At 46.7% G+C, this 25791-nt stretch overlaps 6 protein-coding genes across 8 annotated transcripts; 4 read left to right on the top strand and 2 right to left on the bottom strand.

Moving 5' to 3' along the window:
• Nucleotides 1-63: 63 nt before the first annotated feature.
• Nucleotides 64-5826, bottom strand: BDBG_06886 (patatin-like phospholipase). Its single transcript, XM_031722815.1, has 7 exons — nucleotides 4679-5826; nucleotides 4480-4624; nucleotides 4185-4421; nucleotides 3554-4134; nucleotides 3452-3486; nucleotides 3350-3383; nucleotides 64-3292 (listed from the first exon to the last, which is right to left on the bottom strand). The coding sequence occupies exons 1-7, from the start codon at nucleotides 4749-4751 to the stop codon at nucleotides 372-374; spliced, it is 4026 nt and encodes a 1341-aa protein (XP_031579818.1). The 5' UTR covers nucleotides 4752-5826; the 3' UTR covers nucleotides 64-371.
• A 2100-nt stretch (nucleotides 5827-7926) lies between these two features.
• On the top strand, nucleotides 7927-9974 carry BDBG_06884 (MFS multidrug transporter; the record flags this gene model as incomplete). The annotated part of the gene is made up of 6 exons (XM_031722814.1): nucleotides 7927-7942; nucleotides 8018-8315; nucleotides 8384-8840; nucleotides 8928-9235; nucleotides 9355-9622; nucleotides 9720-9974. 6 exons carry the CDS (start codon nucleotides 7927-7929, stop codon nucleotides 9972-9974), a joined length of 1602 nt encoding a protein of 533 aa, XP_031579817.1.
• Nucleotides 9975-10342: 368 nt separating this feature from the next.
• Nucleotides 10343-12126, top strand: BDBG_06883 (FAD dependent sulfhydryl oxidase Erv2). Its single transcript, XM_002622719.2, has 4 exons — nucleotides 10343-10847; nucleotides 11022-11150; nucleotides 11243-11623; nucleotides 11731-12126. Exons 1-4 carry the CDS (start codon nucleotides 10636-10638, stop codon nucleotides 11744-11746), a joined length of 738 nt encoding a protein of 245 aa, XP_002622765.1. The 5' UTR covers nucleotides 10343-10635; the 3' UTR covers nucleotides 11747-12126.
• Nucleotides 12127-12305: 179 nt separating this feature from the next.
• On the bottom strand, nucleotides 12306-14465 carry BDBG_17515 (uncharacterized protein; the record flags this gene model as incomplete). Its single annotated transcript, XM_002622717.2, has 5 exons — nucleotides 12306-12684; nucleotides 13494-13858; nucleotides 13929-13997; nucleotides 14067-14153; nucleotides 14217-14465. 5 exons carry the CDS (start codon nucleotides 14463-14465, stop codon nucleotides 12306-12308), a joined length of 1149 nt encoding a protein of 382 aa, XP_002622763.2.
• Nucleotides 14466-14820: 355 nt separating this feature from the next.
• On the top strand, nucleotides 14821-19288 carry BDBG_06880 (methyltransferase). The gene is made up of 4 exons (XM_002622716.2): nucleotides 14821-16042; nucleotides 16122-17536; nucleotides 17605-18125; nucleotides 18226-19288. The coding sequence occupies exons 1-2, from the start codon at nucleotides 15248-15250 to the stop codon at nucleotides 16353-16355; spliced, it is 1029 nt and encodes a 342-aa protein (XP_002622762.1). The 5' UTR covers nucleotides 14821-15247; the 3' UTR covers nucleotides 16356-17536; nucleotides 17605-18125; nucleotides 18226-19288.
• A 1549-nt stretch (nucleotides 19289-20837) lies between these two features.
• Nucleotides 20838-25358, top strand: BDBG_06879. 3 transcript variants are annotated; one of them, XM_031722813.1, is made up of 4 exons: nucleotides 20838-21824; nucleotides 22043-22165; nucleotides 22763-22785; nucleotides 22879-25358. In XM_031722813.1, the coding sequence occupies exons 1-4, from the start codon at nucleotides 21804-21806 to the stop codon at nucleotides 24731-24733; spliced, it is 2022 nt and encodes a 673-aa protein (XP_031579814.1). In that variant the 5' UTR covers nucleotides 20838-21803; the 3' UTR covers nucleotides 24734-25358. The 3 variants fall into 3 exon arrangements, with proteins under 3 accessions (XP_031579814.1, XP_031579816.1, XP_031579815.1); XM_031722812.1 differs by having other exon boundaries at nucleotides 21114-21824; nucleotides 22712-22785; nucleotides 22879-25323; XM_031722811.1 differs by having other exon boundaries at nucleotides 22712-25358.
• Nucleotides 25359-25791: the final 433 nt, after the last annotated feature.

Raw genomic sequence — 25791 nt, 5'->3', positions numbered from 1 at the left:
AGGTCAAGTAAAGTGTCGAGCGCTGATCATCGTACATGTACATTACATACAGTACAGTGCAGATGGTCATTAAAATAAGCATAATTATTGCGCTAACTAGTCCAAGGTAATACTAGCGTATGGTAAACTTTTGAGCTAAAGGATTATTTTAAGCACATCCAAAGTCTAATCTCCAAGAGAATATATATGACCTGTGCGTATTCTCTATGTTGGATTGAGAGTGAAAATAATACAAACCCATGAATATCAGGACATCAGCCCGATCGCCGACCACGATGTTACTATGTGATTACCATTTATGTCCACCATCCACCTGCGTATTATCATAAAATTTAGTATTCAAACTTCTGATAATAGATCTCATTACTAGCCTACGGACGCACTTTTGTTTTCAATGGCTTCGGAGGCCTTTGCATCCAACAGATAATCCACCTACTAGACACCTCAAAACCGCCAACAATATCCAAAATTAACGTTGAAGTTGCTAAAGTACAAAATGCAGTTAAAACGTAAGCCGTGCTTAGTTCAGCCCCGAAAGTGAACAGAAACCAACCGGCAAGTAGGACAGACCCTGCGGTCATAACAACTAAAAGTATCTTCTTCTGAATCCCGTATATCTTCCCACTAAATTTACCCTCTGTTGGACTATGAGACCATTTAGCAGCCTCTTCCCACGAAATCTGTTGTTCTCGCGCCCCCACAACAGGCTTGAAATTTCTAGGAGAGCTGAAAATGCTAACCTCTCTCTGAAAGGTCATGCACCCGAAATGAATCCAGAAATCTCCGTTCTTTTCATAGGCGGCCTCTTGTTCCCTTTCTTTGATTGCAGTTTTAAGAAGCCAGGCCGTGTGTTGTGTCTGAGGGTGGTCCGCGCCTAGAATCTCAGTTGAGAGCTCGGATAATTCTTGAAAAATAAAAGCCGCTTCGTCCAGTGCACCCTGCGATAATAGAAGGCAGCCCGTGGCGAGGCCTTCTCCGCTCAAAAGATTAGATTTATCCGCAGCATAAATACGTCGGAACACTTCGGACACCTCCCGCCGATAGTCGCTGATATCCTTCGGAAAATGCAATCTGAATCGAGTGTGGAAGAGAATCATCAGGTAGCTCGCGTGGAAAGGGCCGAGGTGATCGCCCTCAGACGTTTCATGCACAGTGTTATATACATCGACGAGAAGGTCCCGCGCGTCTGACAATTTCCCTTGGCCTGCCAAACAGATAGCGAGTAATTTGTTGGCCCAGGTGTAGAAGGTTCCCTCGAAAGATGGAATAGCGAGTTTGGAATCACCTGAATATTGGGCAGTAAGTGTCCTAGCTATCACTTCAGCCTCAGCATATTGCCCTTTTGTAGCCAAGATCTTGCTGAGATCATATCGAGCTCCCCTAGTCGGGAGGTCTTCTACATCTTGCCCGAATTTCTTGAGCATGTCGAGAAGTCCTTCTATATCTTGATTGGAGAATGCAGTGAAGGTGGCTTTAACTGCCTGAGCTGGCGAGAAGTTGAATCTTGCCAAATATTGTCGGTCAAAAAAAGTTGTGGGGAGCTCTGACAGTGTCGCTAAAAGTAATCCTTCATGCCATAACTTTCGGCGCGTACATAGCCATGCGGCCTCCCGGAGAAGTTTCGCGTACATAGAAACGAACCATTCCGAAGGTTTTCTTTTTAGAATTCGCCTCAGCGTCATCGGACCAAAGCCCATTCTTGGAAGTATTAGATGGGAGGGTGAAGGATCGGCTTCATCGACCTTGGTAGCATAGTCCAGGGCCAACGCTATTCTCGGATTGAGTTGTTTGCCTAGGAACACTTTGATAGAGGTATCTGAAACCCCGCTAGAAGGAATGAATTCAGAAGCTTGTGCCACAAGAATGGAAGCCCATGCCCAAGCAGTAAAATTGTGTTCATCCGTTGAAAATTCAAGAACAGAAACTGCACGTTTGCCAATAGCAAACAAGTCTCCAACTTTACCTGAAACATGCCAGTACGGATAGTAGCTAATCAGTAATTGAGCGAGATAGGTCCACAGTCGCAGATGGCGGACGCTAGAAAGAGGCTCCTCGGTTGCATCCATAGCTTGCTGTAAAACTTGAAGGAGATGTTTGAATGATGAATGGCTTGTAGAGCTCTCAGTAGCGGATCGAAACAAAATGGGTGATAGGAGGAAATATGCTGCGTGCGTTGTTTGAGTTAGTCGTTGGATAGGCTTTAACCTCGCACGACTCATGTAATGGACGAGCGGATGAAGCGATATCATTATACCATCTTCTCCTTCGGAATAGTATATGAGGGCCAGGGCGTGCAGGTCAGCTACAGAATTTACGAATTCTAATCGAGTTTCGAACATCTGCACAGACGGGAGTGACTTTCGGCGCCTCCCGCCTTCAAGGAGCAGATGTTCAGAAATCGTCGTGTTATCCAGAAAGCCAAGAAATGTCAGGAGTACTGCAGCTGCATAGTTCTTTTCCATCAGTACGCCAAAGGATAGCTTGAATGTCGTGAAGACAGATTCCCGATGGATAGAAGTATTTTCAGGATGGTCAAGAACTGTGGTCCGGTCGAGTTTGAAAACATTCCAATAGTATTCTATGCCCTTGCATCCAATAAGAGCACCTGCATGCTCCACTGCAAGGGCACGGTATCCCAGACACTTGACTATTTCCGTAGCTTGGGGGAGTGTTTGTCTTCGTAGCTCCTCATCATGTATGTTTGCCTTATTTAGAAGGAGGGTAACAGCGTCTTCCGGGTCTAGGTCTTCAAGGGGTATTAAATGACCGTAACCACCAATTTCCCGGCTTTGGCTAGTTATGAGGACATTTCCAGTCTCTGTTCGAGGAATGAATCCCAGAATATTCACGCCTGCAAGACTCACGTCGTCAATTATCAATAGCCAGTCGCCGGTTTGGCGATCTGAAAACCACCGATGGACAGCATGAATATTTCCCTGCATTTCTGCTTCGTTCATTTGGGGTTTGACCCCGCTGGTGGGGTTCGCATCAACTCCTGCGTGCGACGTGACTTCGTATATGATCTTTGCAAAATCTTCTTCCAAAGCTGCAAAGCTCCGCGCCGAAACCTTTAGGATGTGCGAGTAATGCTGCTTGTGAGATAAAGCATAAGCTGCTGCGAGTTGCGTTTTGCCTACTCCTCCGGGACCCCAGAGACAGACACGTCCCTGCAACTTTTTCTCCTTCGCGGATACGAAGTGTTGGTGGATAACATGAATTTCATTTTGCCGCCCCGTAAAATTAGGATTCTGAACGAAAGCGGGATCTGAAAGACAGATATTCGTATATGAGGCTTAATAAGATATTAACATATATTCGATTGTTTTCACGTAGTTGCATCTAGACGTACCGGTTCTACGCTCGCGATTAAGCTTGCCACAAGACTAATATGCGGGAAATACATATTAGCAACTGCGCATACATCTTGAGATAATTCGATATTTAATCATACCCGTATTCTTGTTACTAAGTCGATAGGACTTTTACCTAAGGCCATTAAGTTCTATTTCATCCCATGTCGAAGGCAGTAAGAGGCCAAAACCGGACTACACACCTTTTTTTTCTTTGAGGCGCTTTACACAATTCCTTAGCCGAACCCTCTGGTCCGTCGAAGTCAAATAGTCATCCGTGGCTGCCTCAAGCAGGCCCTGCTTCTTATACTCCTCTAACCCCACAGTCTGTAGACCTTGAGCAACGTTGAAACGGAAATATCTCTCACGATCGAATAAACCTCGGTGCCTTGCTTGGAATGTTTCTGCAGTTCGTTCGGTTTGCGTTGCCATTTTCACTATATCTTTTGCCAACATCTTCAAGGCACCCTCGTTCATGGGTGAGACACCTGGGTTTCCCGTGCCAATCGAGAGAAAGCAATTCACCAATGGCTCAAGAGCGCCATCGTCCGCGCACCAAATATTTTGAGCTTCATTCCAGACTTCATCCACCGGGTTGTTAGCTCCCAAAGCGCCGTCCACGTACCTCCGGGTACCGATAGCAGCTGGTTCGAAGAAGGATGTTGCAGCAGATGTTGCGCGCGCCGCATCTAGTATAGTAGGGCTGAGATTCGGGTCGCCCGGGAGTCTATAGGATTTGAGGCGTATGATGCTTTTAGTTTCGAATGCCGTTGCACAAACAAATCTACAGTTTGTTAGCTTTCGGCAGGGGGATCTTCTAGATATTTCACGTACACTCTAGATTTCCTCTCTTTGCCGTCATTAAGAAAGTCGGCGTCTGATAAGCCGAGGGATAGCAAAGTTTCTTGTAGAGAGTTCGTTAAAATCCCAGTGTTAAAACGGCCTTTAATTTTCCCTTTCCAGTCAACGGGAAATGACTTCTTCTTGAAGATCTGTTGTATCATTCGTGAGTACTCCGCGATGCACTGGTCTACGTCCATCTCGAGGCGTCCAAGCATTATGGCTATAAGTCTGTGGAAAGTCAGTGTGTTATGGTAAATGATCACAATAGCTGCAATAGGAACCATACCCTCCCGTGCTGGTGCCACCGATCAGGTCGAATAGGTCGCAGGGTTTCACGGAGGGAAGGTTAACGATGGCACGCTCATGGTTGACTCTTTCCATCAAACCCTGTAGGATCCGTAGGCTCGAGAGCCCCCTGACGCCTCCGCCATCTAGAGCCGGTTTCAGCCTATTTGTTCATGTTATCTCAAGGGTGGTATTATTACCAAGGGATAGCAAGCAAAGCCCGCAGTTGTTCAGTAGATCTCCCGCCAGTTCTTCGGGTTGAGCCTCGTTCATTTTGATGTTTTATGTGACAGTCTCACGCTGTAGCCAGCGGCTCGAACCGCAACACTTTAGGATAGGTAAACTTGAAGATATTTATCGTAACAAGACAAAACTCCAACGGCTCATCTGGCTCTCTAGGTTTATTTGCTTCATGAAGAATCGTTTTCCTGAAAGAGGAGAGAGGAGGAGTTGGGCAAGGCTTTGGACTCTGGAGGGCTAGAACATCTGGTGGCGCCTCACGCGCGAGGCACAGCAGAAAGAAGCCTTAGGACTTTCTGCCCACCCTCAACACACTTGCGCGTCCAGACACAGTCAATCTGCCTCGCTCCAGCGAGCACCACTCATGATTGTAAACATTGTTATCTTTGCCAGAGGCCCAGAGCCCTCATCTTGGTGTGGGCAAGTGAGGATTACCTCAAGATGTTGCGTGAGAGATGAACCTGACGGGCCTGCTTAGGCGCCTTAGTGAGCGCTGAGGGTCCCAGGGATTTCAACGGCATGAAGCTTTGGATGTGGGTTAAAGAGGTTGTTCGGCACAGTCCCTGGCCGGAAGAACCTTTCGCCAAAGGAAACTCCTGCAACGCATTCCCACAGGTTTCGTGTGCCGATTTTCCTTGGTTGGGGGGGGGGGTGAGGGAGCATCAGCAACTTGGACATGTCTAACATGGGGTCTAACTATGGGTTCTAACTATGGGAATGCGCCTTGCACTCTAGGTTCACTCCTCTACTCACCTAAATAGGCTTTCTCAGATAATTTCATAACAACCTCTGCTCACCGGTTACGGTCTACCTCCGATTCCTCGCACGCTTCCCCCAAGAATGCTGGACCAGGCTGATAATCTGAACCCCAGGGAAACTCTATGCCTGTGAGCTCCCCGGAATTTGCTGATTTCATCAATAGCACCAGAAGACTTAACTACTGGCTTTGCAAACAGGCTTTCTATGTGCCTTTTAATGGCCACGTTGAACGAAAGCTCTATGTGCCTGTAAACCTAGCTGTGAATGTGAGATGTTATCTCTGAATAGCTATGTAAAAGTGCCTTCAGATAGGTGTTTGATTCTAACATCTGAAATCCAAGACTCCAAGCACACTTCAAGACAATGTTGAACAAACAGAACTTGCTTGAATCATGTCACATTAAGGATATAACAAATCCACTTTTCACACTTCCCATTTTTTTGATGGCTTGTGAAGCCAATTCTACAAACAAAATGTAACTATATATATATATATTTCAATCCTAACCAAAATTCTGTCTTGCTCATTGGTGCTGAATACTGTACATGTAATTAATTATACATAACAAATTTGGCTATTGTCCATGTACAGTACATTTACCTTGTAGCATTCAAGGCTAATAGGTAGGGCAGCAGCTTATAACTATAATATATCAGTCAGAATTGAAGTAAGAAATTCCCGAAGAGTGCCAGGATGGAAGGGAAGTATTTTTCTCCCACAGGTACAGCTATACGTAAGTCAGGGGCATAAATCGATAAATCATGTCAGAGTCCACCTAGTTGATAGTTAGTTCAGGCCATGTAGAGCCCAAAGCCTAGTGTTCATCCATATGTTTTTATGCAGACCATCGCAGGAAACCACTACATCGTGGATGAAATACGCCATGGCTGTTCCTCTTCCCCTTCTTTTGCTCCCGATCATACTACAATAAAGCAACCAGCCAAACCCCGCCCGAGGCTGGGCGCGTAGGTAGTCAAGTCGGAGCCCATGTAACTGTGTGTCCGAATTGAATCATGTATTATTGTAATCCGTATCCAATATGAGGCTCTCTTTTCCAACATAGGGCTGTGGCTGGTTTATGTGAATTGAGTGCTGGATATAATTGAGACCTCAGATATAGTGCAGGTAAGTTATTATGCATGGTTATGAAATGGGATGATTCGGAAGCCATGGATTTATTATTGGCTCTAGTCATTCTCCTTAACTGAACTCTGCTGGCATCCGCAAACATCCACAGGTTGAAAAGTTGACAGTCGTCGGAAAGGCTTGCTTACAGCAGCATTAATAATAACTAAAGTCTTTATTCTGCTGTTTCTCTTGCTCTCAACATCCAGTTTCTTAGTGTAGAAGTGTAGATTTTAGAGCGCTAAAGTTTGTGCTTAAAATTGTGAATTATGCATGCGGATAAGCCAGAATGCGGCTAATTTGCACGTGGCGCTATGCCGCCGCCCAACCAGATCAAAGACTCGTCGACGCTTCCCGCTTCTCACCACCACCACCACCACCACCAACCATAGTGACCACCACCACCACAGTGACCACACTGGCCTTGAGTTGGTCCAACGACTGGTGCACAGTCCTTTCGTCCTGCGCTGGCGCTCAGCCCAACCGTGTGGACCTTGGGGTTTTTGGATGGTCAGGGTCAACCTTTTATCTTTTAGAGAGATTCCGGACTTGTCTCCGGAATACCAACTGACAAACGAAGGGACACTTTGTGTGTTATTATTCTAGTAGCTCAGTCGTTCGTGAAATCAGAGAGCAAAGCATGTGTATGATAGTTAATGCACAGACCCCTGGAAGCTCGCGCCCGGAGCGAGAACCATGCAGTTACAAGCTTGATGAGTTTGGAGAGCAACAACTTACAAGTTGCCAACAACGGGTCCATTGCAAGGAGAATTGCCGAATAGGCCCACAATAAAGTCAAATACCAGATGCTTCTGGCAAACTGTGCTGGCTGAATTTTCTCTGCCAAGGTTTTATCCCAGACGATGGACTAGCTATCCCCTAAGTCCCGGCTTGTCTCCTGCCGAGAGGATTAGCGGGGAAGGAGAGGGATAAGCTTCTGTCAAGCAATTTACTTGGATTTGTGCATTTGTGCATTTTGCGATCATCTAACCGGCTTGACTTATTAATTCATACCCTCTTTTCTTTTCCCGTTTTGATGCTTCGGTTGAATTAGCCTTCTTGACAAGGAAATTCACTTTTGTTCTGATCGCTGTACTCTGTATGGGAGCTCGACTTTGCTACCTTACATTGGACTTCCCCCGCCGTTTTCCTTGGACCCTATTTTGACCCTTCAACCCTCGCTTTCCGCGCTTTCTAGGTCAAGGGCGTGGGAACAGGAGAACTTTTGATGGCTTGGAGCTCTTTTTTTCCATTCTCATCCAATTTAAAAAATAACTGGAATATCAACATTGATATTTGCCGCCAACAAACCTCGGCGGCCCAATGATTGCCAGTGACAGTATGTACCCACCAAGCATCGTGAAACCAGCACAATTGTCAAAGTTAACTCAAGAATAAGAAGCGTCAACGATAGTTGAACCTAGCCCCGATGATGCTGTGACACTGTCGGGCAATGCTACATCGCGGCCATCTTCCCCTGCAAATAAGCATGCTATATCCGTGAGTATGGCAGATGTCGATAAAGGGCCGACCTTACCCAGTAGCGGTGAGGTCGGATCTCAATATCACGATCGTCCCCTATCAGGCGGAGAGCCCATGGATTCAAACAAGGTCGACTGGGATGGACCGGACGATCCAATGAACCCTTACAATTGGCCGACGACCAAGAAAGTCGGCATCGTGGTAGGAATAGCGCTGATTACTTTCTTAACGTATGTTCTGTCCACTGCAACCTCCTGCACTTTTACCTGGATTCACGCAGCTAACAATTTATGGGCAGGCCCCTGGGATCCTCCATCTTTGCCCCTGGGACTGCGGAGGTCATGACCGAGTTCAAAACGAATAACCTGGAACTTGCTTCCTTCGTCATGTCTGTCTATCTGCTAGGTTATGCATTTGGCCCGCTAATTATTGCCCCTCTCTCCGAACTGTATGGGCGCATGTATCTATATCATGCCTGCAATGTTCTTTTTATTGTCTTCAACGTTGCTTGCGCTGTTGCCCCGAGATTAGATTCACTTATCGTCTTTCGGTTTTTCGCCGGCGCGGCAGGTAGCTGCCCCTTAACAATCGGTGCAGCTTCACTAGCGGATATGATTAAACAAGAAAAGAGAGGAGCCGCCATGGGTGCTTGGGCTCTTGGACCGCTAATCGGTCCTGTTGCGGGCCCAATTGCGGGAGGATACTTGACTGAGTCGATGGGGTGGCGGTGGACATTCTGGATTCTTGCTATAGCTGTCAGTAAACCATCTCGCTTTATTGGGCTCCCCGTGCCCTGCCTGCACGAGTTCTGCTTCTAACCGCTTCTTCTCTGTTACATTCAGTCCGGTGCTGTCGCCGTCAACACCTTTGTCTTTATGAGTGAATCGTGTCACTCCATTCTGTTGGAACAGAAAAGGAAGCGACTCGTCAAAGAAACTGGCAACCAAAATCTCAAATCCGTCCTTGACACAGGTAAAACGTCCAAAGAACTATTCCTCTTCGCCATTGTTCGGCCAACCAAAATGCTGTTCCTGTCTCCTATTGTGTTCCTACTATCTCTCTACATGGCTCTCGTCTACGGCTATCTTTACCTACTTTTCACAACCTTCTCGAGTGTGTTTGTAGGGCAATACAATTTCTCTACAGGTATGTATCTCACCGGGGTTTCCAAGCATCCCCATCCTCTCCCATTTTCCCCTTGCCTCCCCAAAGATCCCGACAAAGTGCATCAAATCAACTAACCTAGTTTACTTGATGAACAATAGGAAGCGCCGGACTTGCATTCTTAGGGATTGGTGTGGGGTCACTCATAGGCCTCGCCTTCAGCTCAGCATTGTCAGATCGCATCCTTCAAAACCTCGCGAAAAAGAATAACGGCGAAATGAAGCCCGAGTACAGAGTCCCACTTATGATTCCAGGAGGCCTCTGCGTCCCAATCGGATTATTCTGGTACGGCTGGACGGCCGAGAAGGGCATGCACTATGTCGTACCGATCTTTGGCACTAGTTTTTTGGGTATTGGTATGATCATGGTATTTGTAAGTATTGATTCTTTTTTTTCCTTTTTCGTTCTCGTTTTTTGGTTATCTCCATCCAGCATCAAGCTCCCGAATCTAACCATCCCTATCCATTTAGATGACCGGATCAACGTATCTTGTCGACGCTTTCACCGTACATGCTGCCAGCGCCATGGCTGCCACCACTGTCTTCCGCTCCCTAGGAGGTGCACTGCTGCCCCTCTGTGGCTTGAAAATGTACAGCTCCTTGGGCCTTGGTTGGGGCAACTCTCTGCTGGGATTCATTGCGCTGGCAATGACGCCGATTCCTTGGGCCTTCTACCGGTATGGGGAAAGAGTGAGAACGAGCAAAAGATTCCGTGTGAACTTTTAGACACGAGATGAGTTGGTGTTTTGGAAGGCAAAATTTTTCTTTTTCGGGAGTCACCTCTTTTGTTTCTTTGTTAATATTTATTCTCTTTGAACAAAAATCTACAATATACGCAAGGGAAAACGTGGGAAAGAGAGATGTATATCATTTTATATCATTTTTCATTATAGCTAGCATATACAGGCGTCGAATTGGATTAGATAGATGTTCATAGCTTTATGATAATACCCTCGCATATACCATACATACATTTATTCTCTCCTTTTATCCCGCTCGTGAAATTAACTGTTTCTAGCCGACCTTCTATTTTGTAATAATTTATTACACTTTAACTTTGTAGAGCCGGTCGCTTTGTGGCCGGGGGTTGGAGTCGGTCACATGACTAAAGTGTCGATGGCAGCTTGTCACGGCACAAACATCTCGCTGCTCACTGCTCATCCCAAACACCCCAACTTGGGGTAGGCAACTTGCGCATCTTCGCCGAGTAGACAGGAAAGGGCTTCCAGAGCCGATTCCCTGCTTTACGCAAAACGTGTGCTTGTGCCTGTCAACCTCATCGTCTGCCCTTGACAATTGCTACTCCATTCATCCATCCCCCTTTGTGTCGCCAATGCCGTCCAGATAGATAGCTAGCCATTCCAGCGCCATTCTCCGCGAAACGAACATGGCACACCGGCCACCGTCAAGATTGTTTCTTTTTATTGGCCTTGCGTTCTTCTTCATCCTTACCCTCGCATTCCTCCGCCAAGGCTCCCCACTAAGTCCTGAGGCGCGTGCCCCAGGCCACGTTGACAGGACAATTCCCAATGTCGAGATAACAGATAAGATGCTGCAAGGGGGTGTGGTAAGTTCGAAGATGGGCAATGAGACTGCGAGGTAAGGATAACTAGCTGTGCTTGGACTTGCTTTTATGTTGGCTCGTGGCTATTGCTACTATTGCTATCTATCAAGCTCTCGCGTTTGAGTGGGTCCTACGGGGCGGAGACAACTTGACTAAGAACGGATTGTATAGTTAAGTTAGATAGCTAACAGGAGAGTTGTTGCTTACAGGGCGGAACTTGGTCGGGCAGCTTGGAGAGTGCTCCATACCATGATAGCGCAGTTTCCAGACGAGCCATCAGAGGAGCAACAAGAAACGCTACGGTCATACATATATCTATTCTCAAGATTATACCCTTGGTACGTCCTTGTCTCGAGCTGAATCCTTCCTGCAAAGCTGAGCTGCTCAAATATTGATGAAAATGTCTCCCACTAACTAAATTCCTCGATAGCGGCGAATGCGCATCCCATTTCCAGGCCCATTTAGCAAAATTCCCGCCGCAAGTGTCGTCGCGCTCCGCAGCCGCTGCATGGGCATGCCATGTTCACAACGAAGTGAACAAGATGCTCCACAAGGATATCTTCGACTGTAGCAAGATTGGAGATTTCTACGACTGTGGCTGCGCACATGACGACGACAAGAGTGACGGCGGAGGGGAGAAGGGGGGCCAAGATGGAGCGGGAGATAGTAGCAAGATAAATCCTATGAAAAGTGCTAATCAGCCAGTTTCAGGCAAGGCGGAGGTGGATGAAAGCGCAACGAAGAAAGTATCCCAGAATGGGAGGCAGATCAACCCTGGGTCGTTTCCACCTGTCGAAATACACCCTGAACCGTAAGTACTTTATGTACCCTCCAACCCACGTCGTGGCTGTGATACATATCACTTTGAAACATCTTGCGTTCATTATTTGTAAATATATATTGACGGCACATTTTCAGGCAAACAAATGGTTAGTGGTTTATTCGGTTTGAATTGTCCTCCGATGATGCCCTTAACCATACGTGGAAGGCTCTATCCGACATGGAACTAAGGGTGTTCGGTGGACGACCGCGGGGGATTGTGAACGCCCATACTACTAATCGTGCCCCATGGCCTCAAAAGTTCAAATGCCATCTTCAGAGCAATGGACTCAAACAACTTATGATGTAAATTTTATCTATAAGTGGACTGGCGTTCAGGTTTTGATATTCGTATTGTATTATATCCCCCCCTTATTGCTTCAGACATGCAGCATCATATTTCTATAATAGTCGAGCAGGCCTCATAAAAAAGACAATGTTACAGTAGAGATCAAAACACATAAAGCCAAGAGAGGTGCACATTGCAATATTTGTAAAGGCGCGACCTGTTTAGAACAGGTACAAATGAAAAAGATCAAAACCCTGCAACCGTGATTCCGTCCATAACTGCAATGCCTGGAAGCTAAAATTTATTATATGACACATGCATAATTCACAACCCCCCACCATCCCCCCCGCTGAAAACAATCGACGACAGCTGAGCACGATTTGGATCACACTCTGGAAGCTCCCAGCAGAACCTGGGTGCCTCTAAAGATTGCTTCGCAAGGCCAGCCGCCCTTGCCGCCAGGAAAGCATACTACAGCGTAGTCAAGAGAAGAAATCTCGCAGGGGTTCTTCTCCTGTCCGCGCTTGTCCAAAGACCACCTCAACCCATCCACATCATCTCTATGCGTCGGAATCATATCCCGGAGCGCCTCATCCAGTGTCCTGTGAAACATAGCGTCAGCCGCATGGTCACCAACAAGTAGCAAAGCAGACGGCAGCTCAAGGCCCTCCAAGCCCACCTTCGTGATCGTGTCGCGGATCTGTCGCCAGGAGGCCCGTTGCGCATCCGCATCCGCATCCCCGTCACCCTCGGGCCAAGCGGACCTACCTTGAAGTCGGGTTGGGAGCGAAAGGGCCCCGAAAATAAGTATTTATCGCCGTCAGCGATGCATTTGTAAAACTCAGAAGCAGCCTTTGTTCGTAGGCTAGCGCCCAGCCCTCATAGCCCAGATGATATGATTCAAGGGGATTCGATCCTTTACTGACCAATACTTAGATATTGTGGCGGACGTATTGCTTGCGAAAACAGAATTTTCCCACCCCCCCTGAAAATTAGTAGCAAAACACCACAAGAAAATCAAAATATCCATGTTTCTCTAGAATCATTCAATATCATCCAATACACATCATTTTCAATCAAATATCATCCAAGAATGTGTCTTTCTTACCTTTATCACCAATATGTCATCTTAACTGAGTGATTTCACCATTAATAAGATTGTATGTCTTCTTAAGAATGGTTATATACCTGCTGAGATCATGCAGAGCATTGATTGTCATCTGGCCACTCTATATCAAATTTAATAAAATCTTCACTGTTTTGAAACTGCTAGAGAACTCCATTCAACACACAGTGTAAAGTCAAAGATTACATCAGATATCTTATCAGAATTAGAGGATTTTTTCAAGATATATTCAACTGCATATTGTGATGAGACTGTCTGTAAGCAAGCTTTACACCTTCCACAAATGAGAGTATCTGATTTCCTGATTGTAATATGAATAATGAAATATCAAAGAATTATAGATCATACATAAGTAGGCAAGATAAACAAAGATAAGCATAATAGCCGAAAATAGGCTAGACAACTGGAAGCACTTTAACAATGCCATTCTTCTTTTCAGCAACATACAGATGTTGATTTCCTGGTGCAGTTGCAAAATATAGAGATTGCCTAATGCCATCACCTGAAAGTCTACCAACACCAAGAGCTGCTGGTGTGATAACGCCCTCCTCTCTAATCCAGTCAGACACAGGATTCCCCTGCGAATCCAATAGCTGTATGTCAACAATGACTTGTTGCCGTATGATAATCCCATTCGGTGTTGATACTGAGACATATGTCCCAAACCCCTCATAGGTTGGAGGGATGGCCAAAGCAGTCAGATCTGTATCAAAGACAGTCAACACATCACTTCCAGTGTCATTGAGCATTGTGACAGTAATCGATAATGACGATGATAAGAGGCCTGGAATGGGCCTAATTCGGGCGAATATCTGATGCAAGGCCATGTGTCAAACATGCGTATCACCAAGTAGATACTCCCTAGAAATTTAAAATGCTAACCTCATGTCCACCGGTGCCTTCTGCGTAGGTATTATATATCATGTGATGTGCTAGTTGCTGGCTCGAAGGCTGAAGAGGCGTTAGATGGAAGCTAGCTACTAGTCACAAGGATGGACTAGATGAAGTAACAACACCAACATTGCACACAGGCTGAGAGGGTGCAGAAGACAGCCCTGGCACGGTAGCTGGAATTGTAGCCCGTGAAGATAGTTGTTGACCATAACCCTAGTTTGAAATGAGGGTTAAGAACGGTGAATGCATATAGATCATGGAAGGTGAAGGAAATACCTCAACCCAGTATGGCTGCTTAAAATTGATATCCTTAAGAGAGACAACCTTGCCATTCTGGATATATTTAAACCGTCCTGGTAGCTCTTTTGAATGATACAGATTGATAGCAACCTGGAGGTTAATCTTCTGTGCCTGACTGGTGGCAGGGTCATCGATCATGGCCCGCAGCTGGGCAATACGGCCTGGCACATCCCACTGAATGGGAATGGGGAATGTAGGCAGTGGATTGAAAGGGCGGGAGGACATGGCTTGCAAGGTGGCAACAGAGATAGAAACAGAGAAGAGAGGAAGATGGAGATGAAGATGGAGATGGAGATGGAGATGGAGATGGAGATGAAGGTGGAGATGAAGGTGGAGATGGAGATGAAGATCGAGCTGTAGTTGCTTATGGGAACAATGTTGTTCCGCTCCGACACCTACTTATATATATTATGGTGTTTGATAACAGCAATTGTATTTCAGTACAAGTTGTAAGGAGGGGAGATCTTGCTGAGGTTCTACTAAGATAAATAATACAAAGCAACCCTCAGTGATGACTACATACTTAAATATCTAAAATATTAGTTACAGAGTACACTTAGTGTTATTCAGGATAAAATATGTCAGCTATGTCTTGGAGCGGCGCCATCTCGAGTGCTAATGCCATCAGTCCTACGGAGTAACTATATAGTACACCCGATGCCAAATCTGTCGCGCTATCCTAACTATCCAAGGGTTTTAACTGGCAACGGCCGAAAGTTTCATACTGTGTGTGTAGTTCGCCCGCCGGATGCCTGCTCACTTTGTAACTGCGTACGTACGGGGAACAGCTGTTAGTGCTTTCGCCAGCACTCCACTCCGGTTGGATCCCTTATTAGTAGCCAAATAATACCCCTATCCACCCCGCTCGCCCCCGAAAGATTGAGGAAAGTCTTATTACCCTCTTTCTATCACAAAAGAAGCAGAAAAAAACATCAGAACTTGAAACCGACACTAAATGCTGACAAATTCAACCGCAACTTCCACCTATTCTCAATAATTCCAACATCATGAGTACCGCAAACACACATGAGGCCACTGATGCAGCAGCCTCAAACCCCAGACCCGAACTCCCAATTATCGATGTGGACGACGACGCTGCAGATTCCACCTTTGGCGACGAGTCTGACGCCTCCGCCTACAGCGCCTCGGTCACCTCCTCAATTCTAAATTACGAGTATGCCAACGGTCGTAGATACACTGGCTACAAAAAGGGGGAATATCTTCTCCCCAACGATGAAACTGAGCAAGACCGTCTTGACCTTCTCCATCATGTTTTTCTGCTACTGCTCGATGGGAAACTCTTTCGCGCACCTATCGGACCCAGCCCCCAGCGGGCACTGGATCTTGGAACCGGCACTGGCCTCTGGGCTTTGGATTTCGGCGATGAATATCCGTCCGCACAGGCCATAGGGGTAGATCTGAGCCCTATCCAGCCGACCTGGGTGGCTCCCAATGTTAAATTCTATGTTGACGACATTGAAACCGATTGGGCTTACAGCCGTGACGAGCCCTTTGATCTTATCCACTCACGCCAGATTGGTGGAAGCGTTGGGAACTGGAAAAAGCTGCTCGCGCAGTGTTTGGAGCACTTGAAACCAGGAGGATGGCTGGAGCTTCAGGAACCTGAGGCTTGGATGTCGTCCGATGACGATACCATGGAAAGGGCCACTGCCTCCGCTGAGTACCAAACCCTCTGCAATGAAGCTGCGAAGAAATTTGGGAAGGAACTCAATGTCGCTCATAAGTTTAAGCAAATGCTTATTGACGCGGGATTCGAGGATGTGCGGGAGGAAATCCACAAGGTTTGTTTTTTTTTTTTTCCCTATCATTCCAAAAAACCCTCCCTCATCACTTGCATCAATCTCACCTGTCAACATCTAGGTTCCAATCGGTCCCTGGGCCAAAGACCCAAAACTCAAAGAAGTCGGACGCTATTTCCTGGAACATGCTCTTCTAGGCGTTGAAGCGTACGCTTTCGGCTTTATGGGTAAAGTTCTTGGATGGACTCACGCTGAGTGCCAGGTCCTCTCGGCCAAAGTGAAGGCGGAGTTTCGCAATCGGCAGAACCATATGTATATCAAGACCTATTTTGTCAGCGGGAGGAAACCCAGCTAAAACAGAGTTTTCCCCCATCTTATATTTGTTGTTGTCTTTGACTTTTTTTATTTTTTATTTATGATAATGACTAAACCTCACTTGGACATACATTCCCCACCTCCACTGAGCACTTTTTTCATTCAGAGAATTATCCATTTAGATAAGCAGCATGAAGAATTGGGCATATTCATCACTTCTTTGTGTTTCTATGCACATTCTGCAAGTAGCTATCTTCAGCAAGATACTCATAGATTATATATTGGCTATTTCGCTCCTTTTGAATCATGATCATGCCAATGATGGTACTTCAAAAACAAAATAGAATTTCTCCATGAATAGAATCGACACTCCACTCCACCGCTTTGCAACACACAGCATCCAGTTATGTATCACCAAGACAATAATATATCAGATGGGTTGGTTGGGAACAAATATTTTAGACCCGTAACGGGCCCCAGAGCTAAAGTCGGCTGCTCCCTGGCAAATCAACCAGAGCTAAGCGAAGCGTGAAAGCTCATTGGAACGCTGTATTCGCTGGTCTGATCAAGAACGACCGCCAGCTTCTCGGATGTATTAGCCGCAAGAAGCACCAAAACTAACTTTCGCTGGGCAGAATGATAAAGTCCACACCTTGCAGGATATAATAATGGCGGTAATAGAAACTGATAACTTATTAAGTATTCGCTGACCAAGAATGAATGCCCTTCAATAACCCAACGAGTGTTGTTCTTCTTCTTCTTCTCTAAGGCACTTCGGGGAAATGTGTGGAACGCGGCTTTTTACTTCAACACCTAGTTCCAAAGCTCGAACCGCCGTTGCATCAGCCGGGAGCTGGTGATACTAACCAACCAACTGTCTAATTCGACTAGATGGATGGTAACTGATGGGCTTATTGTCTCTCTCATAGTTACGGCCACAGGGGCATGACGCCCGCAGAAATCAACCATGATAGAGCCCTAACTAGCGCTCTTGACCCGCTCATTATCAGGCCGTTGTCTAAGATATATGGCGGACAATGAGATTTGAAGCTAGTGACGTTGTTCGCGTCTCTCTCTCAAAAAATGTCGGCGCGAGCGGTATCTGTGCACTTGCAAGAGGATCTACGGCTGAGATTTGAGGACTCGGGAGCAGCGAGGACGTGGTTTGACAGCATACACCCTCGTCCCGCTGCTGGCCGTGCGTGAGAGAGAAAGACAGAGGTTTGAGATTCTGTTGGATTCTTTGATTCATTTGGTTAAAGCTATAATAAACCTAACCACTCTCTCAGGTTGCTCTGCTGGTGGTTTCATCACTGGATACTCAGACCAGTCCTGGCTGTTCTAGTCCGAATCCGCAACTACAGTGCGCATCATATCGCTTTTTCTAATTCCACAAGTTTTCACGTCTCCTCGTCCTCCGAATACATGGCCAAGAATTTCGCAATAAGATGGTAAACAGTGGTGGCTACATGGAAAGCCAGAAGCTTGACGGATCCAACTTTTGATAACTCTTCGGGGGGCTTCAACTATGATATTCTGTACTGTCCATTGCCCTTCGCCACCATCTCACGCCTTTGGATTTTGGCATTACCACCTGTTCTGTTGAAACTGGTTGCACTACATTTTCCTGTTTGCTGAACAAACTGGTGGGTTCATAGTTTAGTGCATGATTAATGAATCATTTCTATAAATGTCAACAGCAGAGTTGATTGTTTCCCCCTAAATCTCATACCCAACTTGTGATTCCTGGAATTATTGCCTCTTGATCAGCTACCAATAAGTGTGCAATTGAGTGATAACCTATATCAAGGTACCATTTTACCCCGTCTTTGAATTTGCAGTGCACTGAGCCTTCTGCCGAGTAATATAAATCTATACTCGCAGGTTTGCTAACTCCCCTGGTTTCCTAGTACTGCCACATCATACGTCATTGCCTTGAAAGCGCCATGACTGCACGGCTGTTTGTTTTGTAAAAGAGCTTAACAAACAGCCTTTTCTGTGTTCCCCTGTCTTAACCCCCCTAGCATATACATACATACCAAGCGCTGAGGTGTGGATGGACCAAACTATGTACTGTGCATTATTTTCCCCTGGCCGGGTTTTGTCTTTACTATTCGGCCGGCCGCTATTTGAATGGAACCACAACGCGCGAATTAACGGACGGGGTTGGTGACTGGTTATATCAACTCCCGTCAATGAGGGACTAATGTTAGCTCCTTCTTCACTTCCTAGAGTCTGGACGGTAGCTCGTTGCGGTGGCACATGGTATATATGCTATATAAAGGCCAACTGCTCTGCTAGTTAGCCGTCAGCGGCAAGTTAGCCGGTGAAACATTGGGGATGAGCGTTGGGGGGGAGGGGGGGGGGGAGAATACATATCGAACGTTAAAAATTAGATAGAGATGGATTGCCTTTTGCCTTTTTACCTTTTTCTCTTCCCCTGATTTCATTCAGGCCGAATTAACCACATGGCACAAGTATGAGATAACTTACGGATCGCGAACCAACCTCCCGCCATCCATCTATCGCTTGTACAAAAAGTTATAGTTGCATACCACCTGCATCATTCGGTCGTCGGACCAGTCTGAATATCAAAAAGTCCAAAATCGAAAACCTTTGCGACCAAACATCCACTTCGCCATCTGATTGTCTACCCGCAAGGGCTAACTATTAAAATATCGGATGGCAGACACATACTCCGTACATACATCAATCAGAGCAAAACAATAGGACAAAACACACCCAACCACATCCATCCCACTTCTAACCAAGCACATCTCCTATCCCATCCCATCCCGCTATTTGCCTTCTAGAAACTCCATGCTATGCAGTACAGTTCCGGTTGGTTGGCTACATCGTAAGCTAAAATGAAGCCATGTAGTTACCTAACTACTGTAGCTACATGCGCACGCTTCGAGTCCCAGGACCATGGTTAGGGTGGCCTCAGGTGTCAGCATTCTAATTCTACAGTACAGTACGCCGTACATTTCATAATTATGAATCTTTCTCTATAAAAAGAAATATAAAATAAAAATAAAAATAAAGCAGAGAGGGGGGGAGGGGGGAGGGGGGAGGGGGGGGTTGGGGAGCAGCTGACTCCCCTAATACTAGGTACACTACACGCATATGCCATACCATACCAGCCAGGTTGAAACGACCTGGACAGCCTCGCGCAAGATTTTTACGCAGTGTGTATTCCGTATATGCTGACAAAATGAAATGTACATGTACATACATATACAGAGTACAGGACGTGAGATATACAGTACATCGCGCCGCGGATACAGCGATACAGAAAGAGACAAGTCTTGTTCTATACATTACATACTTCCTCACAATGTATGTAGTCAGAACTTCTTTCGCGGCATCACTTCAATCAAATTTCCAAAGTTATGATGATTATGATTTGAGCGCGGCCTGGCTGGTAAACTTGGTGTTTGAAGATCCTGGGTGGAGGAGGGGTATATTCGTCTATGATTGGGAAAAAGTTGGGAGGAAAGCCTGCACTGTGATTCGATGCGCATCTGTACTTTTTTTTTTTTTTTTTTTTTTTTGCTTTTTCCTTCTGTTTCTGGCCTTTGGTGGGCTGGGCTGTCTTTTCTGATACAAGTAGCCACATCCATGTGCATGGGCTGGTGTCGGGAGCGAATCAGCTTTCGTGCGCAAATAGGGGGACGGAACTGCAAAGAGAATTGGAGCCTTGCAATTGCTGCTGGGTTGTGACAAACAAAAAATAATAATAAATGAATGAATCAGGGCTTGAAGATAAACCAGAGGCGGAGAGGGATATTGGGGTCATACATTATCCCCTTGCTAGGTGGTGCGTATTATCTATCTCTCTCTCTCTTCTCCATTAACTACCCATCGGAGTGTGACACTGCGACAAAAATACTGCTGTCTGTTCAGTAACTTAGTTAGTTACTAGTTAAAGGTTTCATCTAGAATTTCAATTGCGACGGGGTGGACGCCCGCTGAGCAAAAGTCTCCACACACACACATATATATGCACACACGTACGAAACCAGGACATGAGGGCATGAGGTTAGTCATCATGACAGGAATAATACAAGAAGAGGACGACGACCAGGATCAGGATACGTTCACTTCGTGGAGCAGCTGGCGGGCGCGGGCGCGCATGGCGGGCTGGGGGCTAGTTAAATAGTTGACTGAGTTATCGATAAGAAACACCTGCCCCCCTCTACCCTTCTGGCCCTGTGTGTGTGCGTACAGCGCGACGGTTTTTGGAAGAAAGCGTCCTCTCTATATGTAACTATCGCTTGTTTTCAAGGTTCAGTCCGTAATTCTGACCATCGCATTGGATCATCGTTTGGGCTGAGCTGGCCTGGAGCTGGGACTGGGACTGGGATTGGGACTGGGATTGGGACTGGGATTGCGATTGCGATTGCGATTGTGATGGGCGTATGAATTTATTTCTTTTCTCGCGTTTCTCCTGACTTGACAGGGGGGTGATTAACCCCTCGCCGCAGATCCGATGCTGGAAGACTATGATGTCGAGCGGGACCGGGTTCATGGGATGGGAAAGGCGGTTGATATGATAATACATTAAGTAAATAAACAACATTCAGCGGCATCTGAAGCCGGAGACAAGACACCATCATAACGGTGTATGTTTTGTATATAATAATAATAATTTCTCTTGCCGTGTCAGAAACGGATCAACCTAAAGCACGGAGGGATTGTCAGTCAGGAATCATAATATTCGTAATAATCATAACAACCATATAACTAAATGTTAGCCTCAAGGGGGTGTCATCTGCGCTGACGACGTGATTGATTGCTTCGGCCTTGTTTTTGTTTTGTTTTCTTTTTTTTTTCGTAAATGTCTTGACTTCGATCTGCTCACCCGCTCTCCTCGTTCCTCTCTCTCTCATGGCCCTTTACCGTTTATTAGTTAAACAGCCGCCTTCCCGTGTCTCTGCTGCAGCTGGGCTAACTAGTTCTCATTCTTTATTATTCGCTGGTTTCTGGTTTGTTGCTGGGAACCTTTTTGACTGGCGGCGCATTTGAAAATATATTGGTATTTTTGGCCTCGTATTGGGGCGTAAATATTTCAGACAAACAGACCAGGGAAGAACAAAAAAGAGGAACAAAGAAAGGAACAGAAGAGGAGAAGAAGCAAAAAGATTTCTCTCTGTGAAAGACGAGAGATATCCAGCTCATTTATATAACTAACTATATTGTCTTGGGTGACCTGCAGCAGATTTTATGAAGTTATTAATAAAATAATTCTCCAAAATTCTTCGTTTGCTCGCATCCAACTCGCCCAACTCAAAACCCACTGGCATTTCTCTCCGCCTCACTTCTCACGCCCTCGCCGTTGAGTCGTCTCTGCCCCGCCTCACCGACTCTTCCTTGCGCTCCTCTTGATCCTCTTGGGCATCGACACTTGTTCTCCCAGACCCCGCCCTGTCTGCGGTCTTGTCTGTCTCTGCTCTGGCGGGCCCCGTCCTGCTGCTTCCACGACACCATGGTCTCGTTTCAATGCGAGGTGAGTTGGCTATCGTTTTCTGTTTCTGTTTCTTCTCATCTTATCCTGTTCGGGTTTGGATCCGTCCTTTTGTTTTTTTTTTTTTTTCACCGTGGCTTACCGGTTGGTGGGGGTGGTGGTGGATGGAATGGAATTGCTGTAAAAAAAAATTAAATATTCCCGTTGATGCATTGCTGACCACAAGCTAAATATCTCCCTCATTGAGTCTCTCCCTCTAGGCTTGCGGCGACGTCTTCACCAAGAAGAAGACCGATCCCCACCGTAATCAGTGTCGCGGCGCGCGTTTCTCCTGTCTCGATTGTTCAGTCGAATTCCCCGGAACCTCTTATCGAGGCCATACGGTACGGCTACGTCCTCTTCTATTCCAAATTTTTTATAAATTTCAAACGTCGCACTGCAATCCTAGCCCCCGCAAGCTGCCCATAAATTCCGCATTTCACCTCCATCAATTCTACGCGCGCTAGCACTTGGGATCTGCTGTTGTTGTCGTGGTGGTCGTCTGAATCGTCGCGTTATGTGCTTGCATGGGTTCCTATGTGCACCTCTTTTTTCATGTGCGCGCCAGCCAACCCAGCGGCGATGCGACGGGTCGATCGATGATTCGCCTGGCGGATCAGCAGAAACATCCTGCCATGTCTCCCCTATCCTCTTCCCCCTTGCGTTTGATTTGGCAGATGGCTTCACTGGTCGCATTTGTTGCGTGATGGGTGCTTTGCCATTGGGTAGCCATCGCGGAACCCATGCGCCTGGGTGAAGCCATCATGTCTTCCCATTCGTGACAGTTACAACCTATTGCTCCATCAAACCACATGCCATCCCGACTAGTATGACAAAACAAAATAGTCCAGCTAACACGTTTTGTCTTGGGGTCTTGTGTGTTTTTCTAGTCATGCATATCAGAAGCACAGAAATACCAGGGTGCCCTCTACAAGGAGAAGCCAAACAAATCCAAGAAATTCAAGTCCGTGACAATAGTTGAACCCCCGAATTCCTCCAATTCTCCTCGGCCCCCTGACCCTTGGGTAGAAGATGCTCCAGATGTTGACGAGATTAGACCTGCCCATAATGCTTCCCCTCCGGCCGCTCCTAGCCCTCAACAGGCTGCTCCTCGCCAGGAACCTGGAAAGGTTTCGACCCCTGCCACTACAACCAAGCCTAATGCCCAGGTGAATGTGTTTGATTTTCTCGACACGACAACCACCCCGAATGCCTCAAAAGTCTCCCTAGGAGGATCCGACGCGCCAATGGTTATGCTAAAGGATGCACCCCCGCTCTTCAATGCGCCCAAGGAGCTTGCAAAGATCGATAATGGAAAGGATGATGAGGTAAATTACGATGTGGCATTTGAAGAGAATGGCTTCTCCTATGGCGCAGACACCCTAGAGACACCACTATACCAAAACGGAGGTGCAAATGGATCCACCGCGTCTTTCAACAATTTCACGACCCCAGCACCAAAACGGAATAAGGATCGGTCATCCCGTCGGGATAGAGATCAGCATCGGGATCAGAATCGGGATCAGGACCGCCCAGCTTCCCCGGATCGGTTCCATACTCCTCTTAACAACCCGACTAGTACAGGTGACAAGAAGCGTAAACGCGGCCATGTTGGAAAAGTCGATGGCCAGATGGCCAATTCGGCCTCCACTGGCGGTGATGATATCCAAATGATCGACGCTCCCCCCCCATCAAGTGCTATTGCTAACCCATCAACCCCAACGCTGGCCCACTCAGGCCTTACTGGTGGCATCAACCGCATGATGAGAGATATCTCCCCACCAACACCAGACGCAGCCTACCGCAGCGCCGACGAGGGCTTCAATAATGACGGACGCCACCAATACCCCAACCCAACTTCCCCCATAAAACGCACCCGCATGGCAGATAACGATGCCTCCGGCAACCACAACCACAAGAACACTAACAATCATAATGATAAGGACACTAACGACGAATCTACCACGGACGAACAGGACAAGGCCCTCGTCCTCGCTATCCAGGAACGTACAGATCGGATCATGGACCTCCTCGCCCGCAACCCCCGCAAGGGGCCCGTCTTCACGGATCCTACACGTAAACCTTTCCCGCTCTGGCCTATTACGAGTAAGGACGGCAAGGGCGCCAGCCTTGCCGAAGCCATCATTCCGCCCCGCGAGAAGAAGAGGAAGGCGGTGACGAAGAGGAGTGGCACGGCTACGGCTGCTGGTGCTGGTGTTAGCAAGGCCACCCGTGCGGCTACGAGCGCTCGTGCTAGTTCCAGTACGAGTAAGAAGGCCGATGCTGCCGCCGCCGCCGCCGCTACGGCCCCGCGCCGTCTCAAGACCATCGAATATCGCGCCGACATCGCTAATGGGAATTCTGCAAATAATAATAACACCACCACCGCCGCCGCCACTAGCAACCAGCTCGTCGTCTACGGTAGCGGCAGTAGTAGTCGCCGAGGAGAGTACGAGGACGCGGAGGTGGAGGCGGCGGAGCGCGAGCTCGTGCTGCGCGAGCAGGCGAGCGTGTTTTTATCGCTTGTGACGAAGGGGCCGGAGTCTGGGAGGGGGTTCTCGGTTCATAAGGCGTTGAAGAGGTTTCATCGTGAAGGGGGGATGTGGGGGAGTTCACAGGGAGATGGGGAGAGGGAGAGGGATGGTGCGAGGGGGAAGGGGAAGGGGAAGGAGAAGGAGAAGGAGAAGGAGAAGGAGAAGGAAAAGGAAAAGGAAAAGGAAAAGGATATGGAGAGAGGGAGAGGCAGGGGGAGGGGGAGGGGGAGGGGGAAGGAGGGGCGGGAGAGTAGGGAGCGCGAAAGGGAGAGGGTGAAGGAGAGGGAGCGAGAGCGGAGGATTGAGGTGGAGAAGGAGTTGTGGAGGGTGTTGAGGCTGAAGAGGAATGAGAGGGGGGAGATAGTTGTGTTTGTTTAAGTTATTCAATTTTTTTTGGAGTTATGCATTTCTTCCTTCGTTATCCATCTATCATCTCCATCTACTTGTTCGTGTTTTTTCATTTCACAAGACTCATTTCTTATTTATTTATTCCACTACTATCCCCCGCCGTCATCTTTCTTATATATTTCACTTTTTCCCACTTTTTGAGATTTTTTTCTCTTGCATTTCATTCAGCTTTTGACACCTTTCCCAGCCGGACTGGCAAGTGGCTGCTGCTTGGACGATTAGGATTTGGAAATAATTTCAGGGATCATAAAATCATGGATAATGATCATTATTGATGGGTCTGGTGATTCATGTGCATTTTTAGTTTTGTTTCCCTTGCTTTTTGGGTCGATATATCAAATTTTCCTTATTTATTTACATTGCTTAACTACCCCCTCTCTATCTACTTCTAGGCTTGTTTTGGTTTTGATTTCTTTTGAATGTCCGCTTCTTCCTTGGTGATTTCATACATAATATCTATGCTCCGTACCGCGCTAGAAAATGTCTTTGTCTTGGCTTTGCAGGGCTAAAATGATTCGTAATGAGGAAGTGATAATGATGGAGAAATTTTCTTTTTCTAGGTAATTGAATTTTTTTTTTTTTTTAAAAAAAAAAACCGGGCAATCATCTCCAAATCTATCCAGTGATAATAAATGAGACTTCAAGTACAGTTCGTTCGTTGCGTACTACGAGATATAGCGACCCTAACTTACACATGAAGATAGCAAGAGCTATTTATTTATTCCATTAGAACAAAACATAATCCGTATCCTCTATCGTATTTGCTCCAGGGACTCATGATGTACTGTACAGTACGTTATAAGCGTGATTGTATGTTAATCATAACAGGTAGCCGCGAGAGGGTAAAAAAAGGCATTGCGCTGTCATCATATGGGATGCACAAGCGGGAGTGTATGCGTACTGTTCTTGTGCAGTATTACTGTACAAAGTAAAACAAGCTGGGATATTCGGTCCCCAGTGGGCGATGGGGTATTAAGTGATGGGATAGTTGGAGGACCTTCCCTCTCTGCATCTCTTTAATACTGAAA

The sequence above is a fragment of the Blastomyces gilchristii genome, assembly GCF_000003855.2.
Source record: "Blastomyces gilchristii SLH14081 genomic scaffold supercont1.16, whole genome shotgun sequence".
NCBI classification, from domain to species: domain Eukaryota; kingdom Fungi; phylum Ascomycota; class Eurotiomycetes; order Onygenales; family Ajellomycetaceae; genus Blastomyces; species Blastomyces gilchristii.
This window is presented reverse-complemented; position numbering and strand designations above follow the sequence as displayed.